This window comes from Rhinopithecus roxellana, chromosome 17, assembly GCF_007565055.1.
Source record: "Rhinopithecus roxellana isolate Shanxi Qingling chromosome 17, ASM756505v1, whole genome shotgun sequence".
Lineage (NCBI taxonomy): Eukaryota > Metazoa > Chordata > Mammalia > Primates > Cercopithecidae > Rhinopithecus > Rhinopithecus roxellana.
The window spans coordinates 36,215,547-36,231,940 of NC_044565.1; the positions used below are offsets into that span (position 1 = coordinate 36,215,547).

The 16,394-nt window shown below is 41.8% G+C and overlaps 1 protein-coding gene across 1 annotated transcript in view; it reads left to right on the plus strand.

Annotated features, from left to right (window-relative positions):
- Positions 1-16,394, plus strand: part of RAB1A (RAB1A, member RAS oncogene family) — a 49,146-nt gene that overhangs the window by 15,435 nt on the left and 17,317 nt on the right. Inside the window, exon 2 of the mRNA XM_030921285.1 lies at positions 14,507-14,579. Coding sequence (XP_030777145.1) covers positions 14,507-14,579 — 73 coding nt within the window. The remainder of the gene's footprint in view (positions 1-14,506; positions 14,580-16,394) is intronic.

The following is a 16,394-nucleotide window of genomic DNA, read 5'->3' on the forward strand; positions in this document are numbered from 1 at the left end:
CTTTTGTTGTTGCTTGTTTTAAATTACAAAACATGGACTGTGGCCGGGCCTGTACTCCCAGCACTTTGGGAGGCCAAGGCGGGCGGATCACGAGGTCAGGAGATCGAGACCATCCTGGCTAACACGGTGAAACCCCGTCTGTACTAAAAAATATAAAAAATTAGCCAGGTGTGGTGGCGGGCGCCTGTAGTCCCAGCTACTCGGGAGGCTGAGGCAGGAGAATGGCGAGAACCTGGGAGGCGGAGCTTGCAGTGAGCCATGATGGCCCCACTGTACTCCAGCTTGGGTGACAGAGCAAGACTCCGTCTCCAAAAAAAAAAAAAAAAAAAAAAAAACGTGGACTCTGCTCCAGGGGCTTACAAATTAATTAAGAAAATGACTCATGTTCAAACAAACATAATCAATATAATGATTAATACAAGTTAAATATTGTGATATGTTTACGAAACAGCATGGCAAAAAATAGTGCGAAGATTTGGGGAAGGGGCCTATAATTTCTGTTAACAGAAAGTTTTAGTTATGTTGATTCAACTGGAGAGGAACAGAGCTCCCAAAGGACTCCAGAACACTAGATGTTTGAGTAGGGTCAGCAGAACTGAGTTCCCATCAGCCGGAAAGTTTATGTGTGTACATTATTTCCCTTAACCATCACAATAATCCTGTGAAGAAAATGTCCTAGTTTTACAAACAAGGAAACAGAGGCAGAGAAGAGTTAAATGACTTGCCCAATGGCATTCAAAGTAAGCAACTGAATTGGAATTTTAACTCAAAGGCTTGGAAGTCACAGTACAAGTAGGCTCTTTCTGCTTTACTACGTGTGGTTACTTCTAAGAATTTAACATTTTAGACTGGTTGTGGTGGCTCACTCCTGTAATCTTAGCACTTTCAGAGGCTGAGGTGAGTAAATCGCTTGAGCTCAGGAGTTTGAGACCAACCTGAGCAACATGGTAAAACCTCGTCTCTACCAAAAAAAAAAACAAAAAAAAAACTAGCTGGGCTTGGTGGCATGCGCCTATGGTCCCAGCTACTTGGGAGGCTGAAATAGGAGGATCACTTGAGCCTGGGAGGTAGAGGTTGCAGTGAGCCGAGATTGCACCACTGCGCTCTAGCCTAGGTGACAGAGTGACAGTCTATCTAAAAAAAAAAAAAAAAAATCAAAAATTTTAGTCAAGTAACTAGACACTAACATTTTGTGGTCAGTTACTTTAAGAATTCATGATTGGAGGCCTGGTGTGGTGAGTCATGCCTGTAATCCTAGCACTTTGGGAGGCTGAGGCAGGAGGATTGCTTGAGGCCAGGAGTTCAAATCAGCCTGGGCAACCTAGTAAGATCCCTTCTCTACAAAAAATTTAAAAATTAGCTAGGTGTGGTGGTTGTGCACCTGTAGTCCCAGCCACTTGGGAGTCTGAGGTGGGAGGATTGCCTGAGGCCAGGATTTTGAGACCTGGGCAACATATGAAGACCCTGTCTCAAAAAATCTAAAAAACTAAAAAAATAGCCAGGTGGTCAGTGTGCTTGTGGTCCCAGCTACTCGAGAGGCTGAGGCAAGAGGGTTGCTTGAGCCCAGAAGTTAGAGGCTGCCGTGGGCTGTGATTACACCACTGCACTTCAGCCTGGGTGACATAGCAAAACTGTCTTTGTGGTGGTGGTGGGTGGAGGTTGGGGAAGGATTTAAGAAGGGTTTGCGAGGTATGTATTATTTATAAATGGGCTTTTAACTTTACCCTTCACATCTTGGGTTGAAATTAATTGTATTAATTCACAGTTCTTCTGTCTTGTTGTATATTTAAACTTGGAGCCTTAGAAGTCATGGATGTCTTTCTATGAAAAGCACATGAAGCAGAGAGCTGCATTCTCTTGCAGTAGAGGGCACACTTGCTTCAGAGCATGTTACTGTGATGCATTACTAGGCTTTGGGGGTTGTGACTTGTATGATCATAGTACTTACAACTGTTAGTTAGCAATTTTTAAACTTTAACTTTAGATTATATATGTAAACTCCTGTGTTCCTTTGTCACCGATAATCTGAACAGAAGCTTTGGATAAGTAGCTTCAAAGTTTTTGTCTGAACCTCTGAAATTTGTATTGTTACCTCATGGTTTTGGTAGGAGGAAGGAGAAATAACCATCACCACTTATTGTGCTTCTGTATGTGCCAGAGAGTATGTGCTAGATGTTTAAGAAACGTGATTTATAATCCTGACAAGAAGCCTAATTGGATGGTAGTGGGTGCTAATTGAACCTTATAGATGAGGAAATTGAGGCTCATGGTGGTAAGTGAGTAACTTGCACCAAGATCCTATAGCTAGTATGCAGTAGAGCCTGAATTTAAGTACAGGTCTTCCAGGTCCAAACCCATGCAGATTTTGAGAGGTAAGGAGGTAGAGAACATTGAACACACCCTTCTTGGTGTGTTTTTCAGCAAATAGTTGTTGTATGCAGATTAAAGACTGTCTACCCTTTTGTCGTCTTGTGTCACTTGCTGCTTCCTTTGGCACTACCAAAATTTCTTTCAGAATTTCAGCTTTGAATTTTTATTTTTATTTTATTTATTTGTTTTTTTGAGACGGAGTCTCGCTCTCTTGCCCAGGCTGGAGTGCAGTGGCATGATATCGGCTCACTGCAACCTTGCCTCACAGGTTCAAGCAGTTCTCCCTGCCTCAGCCTCCTTAGTAGCTGGGACTAGAGGCGCCCACTACCACGCCCGACTAATTTTTGTGTTTTTAGCAGAGATGGGGTTTTACCATGTTGGCCATACTGGTTTCGAACTCTTGGCCTCAAGTGATCCACCCACTTCGGCCTCCCAAAATGCTGGGATTACAGGCGTGACTCACTACTGCACTTGGCCAGCTTTGAATTTTTAGAATACTGTTCTAAACATAACTGTATTGGAATCTGGAAAATTAATCTGTTGTTTCTAAATATCAAATAAAAACATGTAATTTTAGTGGTTGATTATGGGAACAATTTTTTTTTAAGATGGTTCATTTGAATGGAAACCTTTTTTTTTTTTTTTTGAGGTGGAGTCTCGCTCTGTCGCCCAGGCTGGAGTGCAGTGGCCGGATCTCAGCTCATTGCAAGCTCCGCCTCCCGGGTTCATGCCATTCTCCTGCCTCAGCCTCCCAAGTAGCTGGGACTACAGGCGCCCGCCACCTCGCCCGGCTAGTTTTTTGTATTTTTTAGTAGAAACGGGGTTTCGCCGTGTTAGCCAGGATGGTCTCGATCTCCTGACCTCGTGATCCACCCGGCCTCCCAAAGTGCTGGGATTACAGGCTTGAGCCACCTCACCCGGCCGGAAACATTTTTTTTTAATTGCTTGACTATTTCCTTAAATTTGGAGAAAGACCATTGCCCTCTCAGATTCCTGGTAATTGATCATATTGACCATTTATATTGACTGACAGGCTGCTTGTCCACAGCTGAAGGTTTGTTTTAATTTTTTTTTAAATTATAAAAGTAATATGTGCTCACTGTAAAATTCACAGTACAGAAGCATATGAACTAACTAAAAGTTCTTACCTCTTGTCTCCAGCAAGGAGTAAGTGTTTCAACCTGAAGGTCGGTTTTGAATTGTGTTCTGTGGAGTGTACTTAAAGTGAGTGAAGAAGAAACATATATGTCAAACATGATCATTACAGCTGAAGTTTTTATTATTTCATACCCCAAGGTTATTAAAATAGTATGTAGTTTAGTTGTCTTGATAGTTTTCCCTTAAACTTTATTTGGCCAGTGTATCAGGATTTTGTTTTACATTTGATATGTGAGCTTAGTTTTATGCTATTTTCAAAGAAGACATTTAGAAGGAGATAAAATAACGTTCCTGTCTTAGTCTGTTTTCTGCTGCTATAACAGAATAGCACAGACTGGCTATAAACAGTAGAAGTTGATTTGGTCTGTGGTTCTGGAGGCTGGGAACTTCAAGAGCATGGTTCTGGCCTTTGTGCTGTGTTATCATATGGTGGAAGGCAGAAAGGCAAGTGAGTATGTCAAGACAGAGCACGAAGGGGCTTGAACTCACTTTTATAAGAGTGACTCAGGAGAAAGCTAACCCACTTTTGAGAGAATGCATTAATCCGTTCATGAGGGCAGAGCCCTCGTGACCTAATCACCTCTCATTAGGCTCTGCATCCTTACACTGTTGTATTGGGGATTAAGTGTCTCTAACACAGGAACTTCGGAGGATACATTCAAACCATAAGAATTCCTGTCATGCAAATGAATCCATTCTAGATGAAAGAGAATAAATATAGTTTCCATTGAACTTTTTAGAATAGGCCTTTTCTGAGGTACTTACAGCTGATATTATAAAGTTTGTATTTCTGTTTGTATAAATTTGTATTTGTATTTCTGTTTGTACAAATACAACTATACACTATAGTTCTCTGCTGTTAGACTTTTTTTCTTCCTTAGCATGTTTCCGAAGGGTGGAATGTTGAAAGTTGGGTTAATGTCAAACAGCTTTCTTTTGTAAAGTGTTCATTGACATGTGAACCTTGTCTGAGAATCTAGATTTTATTTCATGAAAGAAGAAAACAGTATATTCTCATTTAACCCAAAATTTAACTTCATGTACTTGTGGCTGTATTGGGAGTATGCCATTGCTGTCTGTTTACAACCTTGACCTACTCTACCTACTTAGAAGTAATTTGTGTTATGATCGGTGTGCTGTGCTGACATATGCTGAACACATTTGTAAGAGTGTTAAGTCATTGAGTAAAACTCTTTTCTTCTCCTTTCAAATAACATTTTTTTTCCCTGGTTATAAAAGTCATACAAGCTTATTGCAGGTTGTTAAAAAGGTATAAAGAAGAAACCATCAATCCATATCTTGCAGTTTAGACTTCCTGCTCCAGCCTCTGAGTGCTGAGATGAGCTAGCCATGCCTAGCTCCTCTAAAGATTTTTTAAAAAACAAAAATGAGGTTATACTTAAAAAAAAAATTCCGTAATCCTTTCACATAACAGTGTTATTTTGGAGGTTTTAGAATTTCCAGTAGCATGTTAGATACGGAAACAAGCTGATTCATCCTCTACTTTGTACTTTAGGCAAGAAAAGAATTTTACCTAAATAGAATTTTGAACCGAAAATCTGTTTTTCTAACTTTTTATTTAAAAAATATTGTTCCATGCTTTCACAATAGTGACTTTTAATTTTTATATTTGTTATTTAGAGATGGGGTCTCACTCTGTTGCCTAGGCTAGAGCAAGTGCAGTGGTTCTCTCCTAGCTCACTGCAACCTGGAATTCCTGGACTCAAGTTACCCTCCTCTCTCAGCCTCCTAAGTAGCTGGGGCTACAGATGTGCACCACTGCAGCAGGCTTTTTTTTTTTAAGGTGTAGGAAATGGTAGTGCTTGCATACAAAAATGGCATAGGTACATACATCAGCAGACATCAAGACTATGTTCAGATCATAAATGTACATATATGTACCGGTGCCATTTTTGCACGCAAATAATGGAAATAGAACTCTAAACTGAAATTTGAAACAAGGGTTCTGGGGTGGGCCCTCTTACTGATTTGTAATTGAATATATAGTTCAATTTTTTCCCATCTGTTAAGCAAAAGACGATTCTAATGTTAGCAAAAACTCACATATCCTGTCGTTGATCATTTTTTCCTTAATTTTTTTTAAGAGATGGAGCTTCTCACTATGTTGCCCCGGCTGGTCTCGAACTCTTTTTTTTTTTTTTTTTTTTTTTTTTTTTTTGAGACGGAGTCTTGCTCTGTCGCCCAGGCTGGAGTGCTGTGGCCGGATCTCAGCTCACTGCAAGCTCCGCCTCCCGGGTTCACGCCATTCTCCTGCCTCAGCCTCCCGCGTAGCTGGGACTACAGGCACCCGCCACCTCACCCGGCTAGTTTTTTTGTATTTTTTAGTAGAGACGGGGTTTCACTGTGTTAGCCAGGATGGTCTTGATCTCCTGACCTCGTGATCCGCCCGTCTCGGCCTCCCAAAGTGCTGGGATTACAGGCTTGAGCCACCGCGCCCGGCCCATGGTCTCGAACTCTTGGGCTCAAATGATCCTCCAACCTCAGCCTCCCTAAGTGCTGGAATTAACAGACCCAAGCTACCGTGCCTGGGCCTGTCATCAGTCATTTAACTTCATGCAAACTGAGTAGAATAAAACTCATCCTTACTGTACCTTATTGCTTTTGTTTTATTGTTGGAATCTCCAATATTGCAAAAGTAGACCAAAAGTTGACTTATAGGAAAAACTGATAGCAAAAATAATTTTTCTCTTGTTGCTGTATTTGATGCCCACCATCTAGTTGTTAAAGCCTACTGTTAATTTCTCTCCGCCTACTTCTTTCTCTCCAGGCTTATTCTATGCCATTCTTGACTTAACTGTTTTTAGCTTTCTCATAGAGTGAACTTTTTAAATTAAAATATAATATCTGCTTATAGTATTATAAAATTCAAGCAGTTCAGCAAATTTCACTGATAATAGAAATACTCAAAAGCAGCTTTATTTTACAAACCCAGCCCAATTTGTGATTAGATTTAACTTGAGAAAACATGAAATGTCTCTCATATTGTTTAAAAATATCGTAAGTTGCTGGGCGTGGTGGCTCATGCCTATAATCCCAGCACTTTGGGAGGCTGAGGCAGGTGGATCACTTGAGGTCAGGAGTTTGAGACCAGCCAGGCCAACATGGTGAAACATCCCTACTGAAATACAAAAATTAGCCGGGCGTGGTGGCACACACCTGTAATCCCAGCTATTCGGGAGACTGAGGCAGGAGAATCGCTTGAACCCAGGAGGTGGAGGTTGCAGTGAGCCGAGATCATGCCATTGCACTCTAGCCTAGGCGACAGAGCAAGACTCTTTCTCAAAAAAAAAAAAAAAAAAGACCGGGCGTGGTGGCTCATGCCTGTAATCCCAGCACTTTGGGAGGCCGAGGTGGGTGGATCACCTGAGGTCGGAGTTTGAGACCAACCTGACCAACATGGAGGAACCCTGTCTCTACTAAAAATACAAAATTAGCTGGGTGTGGTGGCACATGCCTGTAATGCCAGTTACTCAGGAGGCTGAGGCAGGAGAATCGCTTGAACCCAGGGGGCGGGGGTTGCAGTGAGCCGTACTCCAGCCTGGGCAACAAGAGCAAAACTCCATCTAAAAAAAAAAAAAAAAAATTGTATCTATGTCATGAGCTAGCTTTTTGAAGTGATTGTCATTTTTCGTTTTGTTTTGTTTTTTGAGATGGAGTGTCGTTCTGTTGCCCAGGCTAAAGTGCAGTGGTGCGATCTCAGCTCACTGCAACCTCTGCCTCCCAGGTTCAAGTGATTCTCCTGCCTCAGCCTCCTGAGGTAGCTGAGACTACAGATGCTTGCCACCATGCCTGGCTACTTTTGTATTTTTAGTAGAGGCAGGGTTTCACTGTATTGGCCAGGCTGATCTCGAACTCCTTACCTCAGGTGATCCGCCTCCCTGGGCCTCCCAAAGTGCCGGATTACAGGCCTGAGCCTCGCCCGGCCTCCTCATAATTTTTTAACCTTGATAAAAACCTTTTAAAACCTTTTCTAAAACCGTTTTTATTTGGAACTAAATTTAGATTTACTGAAACTGTGAAATCAATGTAGAGTTCTTGTATACCCTTCACTCTACTTCTCCTAATAGTAACTCTTACATACATGGTACCTTTGTCCAAATTAAGAAATAAACATTGGTACAGTGTTAACTAAACTATAGACTTAATCTGGTTTCTCTAATTTTTTCACTAATGTTCTTTTTCTATTCTAGCATCTAATTCAGTATACCATATTGTATTTCGTTCTAGGCCATGTTAGCCACCTTCAGTCTGTGACAGTTTCTCAGTCTTTCCTTCTTTTTCGTGATCTTGACACATTTGAAGAGTACTGATAGGTATTTTGTAGAATGCTCGTCAGTTGTCTGTCAGTTTGCATTTGTCTGATGTTTTTTCTTTTTCTTTTTTTTTTTTTTGAGAAGGCGTCACGCTCTGTTGCCTAGGCTGGAGTGCAGTGGTAAGATCTTGGCTCACTGCAGCCTCCACCTCCCAGGTTCAAGTGATTCTCCTGCCTCAGTCTCCCAAGTATCTGAAGCTACAGGCATGCGCCACCATGCCTGGCTAATTTTTTGTATTTTAATAGAGAAGGGGTTTCACCGTGTTGCCCAGGCCGGTCTTGAACTCCTGAGCTCAGGCAATCTGCCCGCGTTGGCCTCCCAAAGCACTAGGATTACGGGTGTGAGCCACCATGCCCGGCCGATACTTTGAGGGATATACTTTGATGAGGTCATGCAGATATCCTGTTTCCCCCTAGTTTTACCCATTAACTTAGCATTTATCTAGTAAATCTTCCTTGCAGCAATTATTTTTTCTTTTTCTTTTTTCCTTAATTTTTTTTTTTTTAAGAGATGGATCTCACTGTGTTGCCCAAGTTGGAATGCTGTAGTGAGTTCATGGCTCACTCAAACTCCTGGGCTCAAGTGATTCTTCTGCCTCAGCCTCTCAAGTAGGTGGGACTACAGACATAGACCACCACACCCAACTGATTAAAAAAAAATATTTTTAGAGATGGGGGTCTTGCTGTGTTGCTCGGGCTGGTCTTGAACTTCTGGCCTCATGTGATCCTTTTACCTCAGCCTAAAAGTAGGTGGGAGTTACAGGTGTGAGCCACCGCACCCAGCATTGCAGCAATTATTAATGTAGTGCTACTGGTCATTTTATGTTTTTCTCATTTCTTCAGCATGTATTATTGAAGTCCTATAAGGAAGACTTATCTCTTCTCTCCCATTTATTTATTTAATCATTTATACTGGTAATGAATTAATGGGTATTTATTTTGTGAGTTATAATCTGATACATAGTTATTTACTTTGTGCCTCAAATTGTTCTGGCTTGGCCTTTTTTTTTTTTTTCTGGGATTACAGGGGTGAACCACCATGCCCAGCCGGCTCCTGTATCCTTTTAACATGTCATGCCCTCATCGTTTTTTCCACCTAGTATTTTGGCCAAAAATGTTAATCAAGGATGGCACAAATTTTCTGTAGCTGTATCTCATGATGAAAGAGGCCTGATTAAAAATGTAAAACTAAAATGTTCCCTGATCTCTTAGTACATGCTTTGTAAAAGGCACAGTGCTAGATCCTTGTTTACATAGATGCATAAGCCAGCTTACCTTCCACACCCACAGATAGCTATGTCAAACATAAGGGTGGACAAACACAGACTCCAAACTTCTTGAGGGTAGAAAATAATGAAGTTATAGTAGATTAGAAGTACAAAAAGCTAGAGGAAGTTCTGAATTGGAAACAGTGGATGGGATTTACTAAAATAATTTAGGAGGGTGACAATTGTAAATCTTCAAAGGTTTCTTTTTCTTCTTTTTTTTTTTGAGATGGAGTCTTGCTCTGTCGCCCAGGCTGGAGTGGAATGACACAATCTCGGCTCACTGCAACCTCCGGCTCCTGGGTCCAAGTGATTCTCCTGCCTCAGCCACCCAAGTAGCTAGGATTACAGACATCTGGCACCATACTGAGCTAATTTTTGTATTTTTTTTTTTTTTTTTTAGTAGAGACGGGGTTTCACCATGTTGGTCAGGCTGGTCTTGAACTCCTGACCTCAGGTGATCCACCCACCTCGGCCTCCCAAAGTGCTGGGATTACAGGTGTGAGCCACTGCGTCCAGCCAAATCTTTATAGGTTTCTAAACTCGCATAATTTAGTTTTTTTCACTTAAGTCAAAATTATATTATTGTAGGATGAAAACTTGATCCAAATTCATGAGGAATGAAGAATAAATACATTTAAAGTCTTACCATTTGCTAAATTAGTCTTGGCTCTTTGTACCAAACTTCTGTCCTTGTGCTCTCTAATTTTATATTTGCATATTTTCTATCAACATTTTTACTGTGTGGTGTTTTGTAAATTATAGAAACATTTTAAAGCAAACTCAGAGCAATGAATTTTCACGAATATTCAGTATATTTACAGTTGAGAAATAAACTACTTCTGTAGTAGGTGATTTAAAATGTCCCAATGCAAGTTATCATGTCACTGATCACACTATTTCGGTGTATGTCTTTGATAAGGGGAGGTGGGGAAGTTTGTGGGTTTGATTTTATTTGCCTTTCTCATGTGACTGTTGTCATGCTAGTAAACAAATGGTTTGCGAGAGAACCAGTAGTCTTTTGCAAAGATTGTCTTATACAGAGCACTCAACTCTTCATATTATTTATAGTGGCTTTAATTTAAACCTTACATTATTAGAAACTCATAAATAATGTTTTTTTTGTTTGTTTTTTTGAGATGGAGTTTCGGTCTTATTGTCCAGGCTGGAGTACAATGGTGTGATCTTGGCTTACTGCAACCTCCGCCTCCCGGGTTCAAACTATTCTTCTGCCTCTGCCTCCCGAGTAGCTGGGATTACAGGCATGTGCCACCATGCCTGGCTAATTTTGTATTTTTAGTAGAGATGGGGGTTGCACCACATTGGCCAGGCTGGTCTGGAACTCCCAACCTCAGGTGATCCACCTGCTTCAGCCTCCCAAAGTGCTGGGATTACAGGCTCACTGAGCCACTGCACCCAGCCATAATGTTTAAAAATAACAGTGTGGTATTTGTAAAACTTAAAAAGAATGTAATGGTTGATAAAAGGTAATTTTAAAAAATTGACTATTAATTTCTTGAATCCATAATGTAACTTGTAATGCAATTAGGAAGTCTTCATGTTTCTTTCTTTCTTTCTTTTTTTTTTTTTTTTTTTTTTTTTTTTTGAGACGGAGTCTCGCTCTGCTGCCCAGGTTGGAGTGCAGTGGCCGGATCTCAGCTCACTGCAACCTCCACCTCCCGGGTTCACGCCATTCTCCTGCCTCAGCCTCCCAAGTAGCTGGGACTACAGGCGCCCGCCACGTCGCCCGGCTAGTTTTTTGTATTTTTAGTAGAGACGGGGTTTCACCATGTTAGCCAGGATGGTCTCGATCTCCTGACCTCGTGATCCTCCCGTCTCGGCCTCCCAAAGTGCTGGGATTACAGGCTTGAGCCACCGCACCCGGCCTCTTTCTTTCTTTTTTTTTTTTTTTTTGAGATGGAGTTTTGCTCGTTGCCCAGGCTGGAGTGCATGATCAGCGCGCTACAACCTCTGCCTCCCAGGTTCAAGTGATTCTCCTGCCTCAGCCTCCCGAGTAGCTGGGATTACAGTTGCCCGCCACCACACCCAGCTGATTTTTGTATTTTTAGTAGAGGCGGGGTTTCACCGTGTTGGCCAGGCTGATCTCAAACTCCTGACCTCTGGTGATCCACTGCACCTGGGCCTGTTCATGTTTTTTAAAGCTTGATGGTTGCTCTGAAATAGAGTTGTTGAATTTTTTTTTGAAACTCCTCTTTTGCCCAGGCTGAGCTCACTGCAACCTCCACCTCCTGAGTTCAGGCAATTCTCATGGGTCAGCCTCCCGAGTAGCTGGGATTAAAGCTGCCCACCATCACGCCTGGCTAATTTTAGTATTTTTAGTAGAGACGGGGTTTCACCATGTTGGCCAGGCTGGTCTGGAACTTCTGACCTCAGGCGCGAGCCACTACGCCTGGCCTGTGTTGTTGATCTTTAAGGTGATACTTCAGACAACATCTGAGGCCCAGTACAGTCCTTTACTGTAACTGGGTCCAGTAAGGCGAATTCAGAGAATGTTTTTGAGTGTTCACCGGATGCCTGGCATGGTGCTCAGGGAGATTGGTACGTTAAGTCCAGTTGTTGTGTTGAAACTTGTTTAAAAACCTCCGTGCTAAATCCCAGCTACTCAGGAGGCTGAGGCCTGTGAATCACTTGAACCCTGGAGGCAGAGGTTGCAGTGAGTGGAGATTGAGCCACTGCACTCCAGTCTGGGCGACATAGTGAGACTCTGCAATAACAACAACATCCCCCAAAAAACCAACCTACTATGGTAGTATCAATGCTGTGATAGTCTTGCTATCTTAATACATGTAAATTCTTAACATATACTCATTGTTAATGTTCGGTGTTTAGTATTCTTAAGAATATTTGGTGCTGGGTGCGGTGGCTCACGCCTGTAATCCCAGCACTTTGGGAGGCTGAGGCGGGCGGATTACCTAAGGTCAGGAGTTTTAGACCAGCCTGGCCAACATGGTGAAATTCCTGTCTTTACTAGAAATACAAAAATTAGCTGGGCGTGGTGGCACATGCCTGTAATCCCAGCTACTTCAGAGGATGATGCAGGAGAATTGCTTGAACCTGGGAGGTGGAGGCTGCAGTGACCTGAGATTGCTTCAGTGCACTCCAGCCTGGGCGACAGAGTGAGACTCTTGTCTCAAAACAACAAAAGAGTATTTGGGGCCGGGCACGGTGGCTCACATCTGTAATCCCAGCACTTTGGGAGGCCAAGGTGGGTAGATCACTTGAGGTCAGGAGTTGGAGACCAGCCTGACCAACATGGTGAAACCCTGTCTTTACTAAAAATGCAAAAATTAGCCTGAGCAACAGAGCAAGACTCTGTCTCAAAAAAAAGAAAAAAGAATATTTGGTTTAATTAAGAAGGAACCTTATCAGTAGTAGTAAAGTCAGTCAGCCAGCTGAATTGCCACGTACAAATTGTTGGTATTAGGTATCATTTATTAAGGATAGTATTCTACAATAGCGATCTTTTTAAAAATTTTAAAATCTCAAACTGGGAAGGATGTCTAGTTCATTCTGTGCTTCAGTCCCGTCTTCTGATTTACTTGTTTAAAAGCTTTTTGTTTTCTTCTCTGACTTCTGTTTTGCTGCTGATAATTAAAGACAATAAGTATAACAATAAGTGTAATATGGTAGTTTGCTAAAACCAAAACAATGTTTTAAGTAATCCATATCATTATGTAAACCTACGTAATAGTTAAATATTCACAAAGATAATCACTTATGGAAGTTTTATATCCTCTCTTCTTTGGCAGTACAATTAAAATGAAAAAAATAAAAAGTTTTATATCTTGTTTATATGTACATAATTTTAATCTAAATTGTGACGTGGTTTTCATTTTAGCATTTTTTGAAAAGTAAATCAAAAAGGACAAGTACAAAATCACGTGTATCTTCTACAAAGACAATATGTAAATTCTAAGGTTTTTGTCCTTTTGAAATTGCTTAAAAGAATGCATAGAACTGGTCTGAGTTGGAAAGGATCTATGAGGAATTTCCTTGGAGACCATGGATGAATAATACGTTGTCTTAGTTCCATGAAGGAATCTCTGGGGATAGTTTTTGAGTTAGGCCTGGCAATGTTAGAGATACATAAAGCGAGCCTTGTTTTATTGCCGGGCGCGGTGGCTCACACCTGTAATCTCAGGACTTTGGGAGACTGAGGCGGGCAGATCATGAGGCCAGGAGATTGAGACCGTCCTGGCCAACATGGTGAAATCCCGTCTCTACTAAAAATACAAAAATTAGCTGTGCATGGTGGTGCATGCCTGTATTCCCAGCTACTTGGGAGGCTGAGGTAGAGGAATCACTTGAACCAAGGAGGCAGAGGTTGCAGTGAGCCAAGATCGCGCCACTGTACTCCAGCCTGGTGACAGAGCAAGACTCCGTCTCAAAAAAAAAAAAAAAAAAGCCTGGTTTTCAATGGTTCTGAAAAATGCTTTAATACAAGTGTAGAATGTTGGTCAAGTTTTACACTTAAACAGCCTGTGAATTTACCACATTTCTAGTTTAAAATATAATAAGGGCTTTCAGAAGTTAAATGAACATTGTTTTGAGGGGAGAATTCAAACTGGATGCTAGAGAAGAATCATGAAAACCCCTTCATTGAAGGAGTGCTATGAAATTATTTGATCTTGGAATTTTTTTTTTTTTTTTCTCATTTTGAGACAGTTTCATTCTTATTGCCCAGGCTGGAGCTGGAGTGCAGCGGCGCAATCTCGGTTTACTGCAACCTTTGCCTCCTGGGTTCAAACAGTTCTTCTGCCTCAGCCTCCTGAGTAGCTGGGATTACAGGCACCCACCACCATGCCTGGCTAATTTTTGTATTTTTAATAGAGACGGGGTTTCACTGTGCTGGTCAGACTGGTCTTGAACTCCTGACCTCAAGTGAACTGCCTGCCTTGGCCTCCCAAAGTGTTGGGATTACAGGTGTGAGCCACTGCGCCTGGCCTGATCTTAGAATTTGAAGGAGAGACTAATATTTCATGGGTAAAAACAATGAAAAGTTACCTCTCTGTAATCTAATACTGTAGAGGAGTGGGATTTATTTAGAATGTTTTAAGTATCTTGGGCAGTCCAAGAGTGCATATCACTTACTTTTCTTTTCCTTCTTTCCTTTTAAGTGGAAGTTCACTGATGTTAGAGATCATAGGTGGCATTGCCTACTTTTTACATATTCTGTCATGTTTAGTGATGTGTCAGAAGGGCTGCAGCTGTTCGCAGTTTTGGCTTAAGCCATGCATGGGCTTTATAGGAGATGTAGTCTTCACAGTGAATTGTTATTTGTAGCTGTGTTTTTGTTGTTTATAGCTTACAATAATGCAGTATGCTTTTTATTAACATCATTTTCTTTTCCTTTTTGCAGTGATTATTTATTCAAGTTACTTCTGATTGGCGACTCTGGGGTTGGAAAGTCTTGCCTTCTTCTTAGGTTTGCAGTAAGTTGAAATTGAAATGCCTTTACAATTAATGGTACACTTAATGCTATGTATGTTTTCTAGGTAGACAAAAAAAATTAAAGTTTTATTCAGAATAAGTTAATTATTCCAGAATTTATATATTTAAGGACTCCAAATATACATCCCCAGTGGTATGTTGGACTGTTAAATAAAAAAATATTGTTGCTCTTAAATTCAGTGAAGTATGGTTTTAAAGTCATAATGTCTAATTTGGTCAGAGTCAAACAGTAGTTCCAATATAGGCACCAAGTTAAAGGGGTAGTTGTTGGCCTGTGTTGAAAGTGACTTGATGAAAATAAATCTTAAAGTTAACTTTGGTAGAATAAAAAGAAAAAGCAGAGCCAGGTGGTGCAGTGGCTCATGCCTGCAATCTCAGCTACTCAGGATGCTGGGGGTGGAAGGATCACTTGAGGCCAGGAGTTTGAGACCAACCTGGGCAACATAGCACGACTCTGTCTCTGAAAAAAAAAAAGTTAAAGAAAAAGTAGAGTCCTGGACAAACTGTTGGCCAGTGGCATAGTTCTAAATGTTCTAAATGCTGAAGCTGACAGATAAAGGACTTCAGACTTAGCAGAATTCACAGTATCCTTCATAGTCTTTATCAACTACCTTTACATTTAGCATGTTTCCTGGGCAGGCGTGGTGGCTCACGCCTATAATCCCAGCACTTTGGGAGGCCGAGATGGGCGGATCACAAGGTCAAGAGATCGAGACCATCCTGGCCAACATGGTGTGAAACCCCGTCTCTACTAAAAACACAAAATATTAGCTGGGCATGGGGGTACATGCCTGTAGTCCCAGCTACTTGGGAGGCTGAGGCAGGAAAATCACTTGAACCCAGGAGGCGGAGGTTGCAGTGAGCCGAGATTGCGCCGCTGCACTCCAGCTTGGCAACAGAGCGAGACTCTCTCAAAAAAAAAAAAAAACATATATATATATATGTGTATATATATAAATTACCACGTTTCCCTTCTTACTGTCTAGATTATTGTTTCTCAGAGCATGAACCAAAGACTCCTGGGGGTTACCAAGACCCTCTCCGGTAGCCCATGAGGTCAAAATATCCTAATAATACTAAGACATCCCAGGCTTAAACCATTCTCCCACCTCAGCCTCCTAAGTGGCTGGGACCACAGGCATGCGCCATCATGCCTGGCTAATTTTTGTATTTTTTGTAGCGACAGAGTCTCACTTTGCTGCCCAGGCTGGTCTCGAACTTCTGAGCTCAAGTGATCCACATGTCTCAGTCTCCCAAAGTGCTGGAGAAAGCACTTCTTACTGCATACTGGCTAGTGTGTTGGTTATTTTGGAAAAAAGAAAAGCATTTATAGTTTTTTGAGTTGTAAGCTGAGCTAACTGCTTTATTTTTTTCCATGGAACACCATTTTTTTTTTTTTTTTTTTTTTTTTTTTTTTGAGATGGAATATTGCTTTGTTGCCCAGGCTGGAGTGCAATGGCGTGCTCTTGGCTCACTGCAACCTCTCCGCCTTCCGGGTTCAAGCAATTCTTCTGCCTCAGCCTCCCAAGCAGCTGGGATTATGGGCACCAAGGCCAGCTAGTTTTTGTATTTTTAGTAGAGATGGGGTTTTACCATGTTGGCCAGGCTGATCTCGAACTCCTGGCCTCAGGTGATCTGACTGCCTCAGCCTCCCAAAGTGCTGGGATTACAGGCGTGAGCCACCACACCCGGGCTGGGCTGGAGTGCAGTGGCCGGATCTCAGCTCATCGCAAGCTCCGCCTCCCGGGTTTATATGCCATTCTCCTGCCTCAGCCTCCCGAGTAGCTGGGACTACA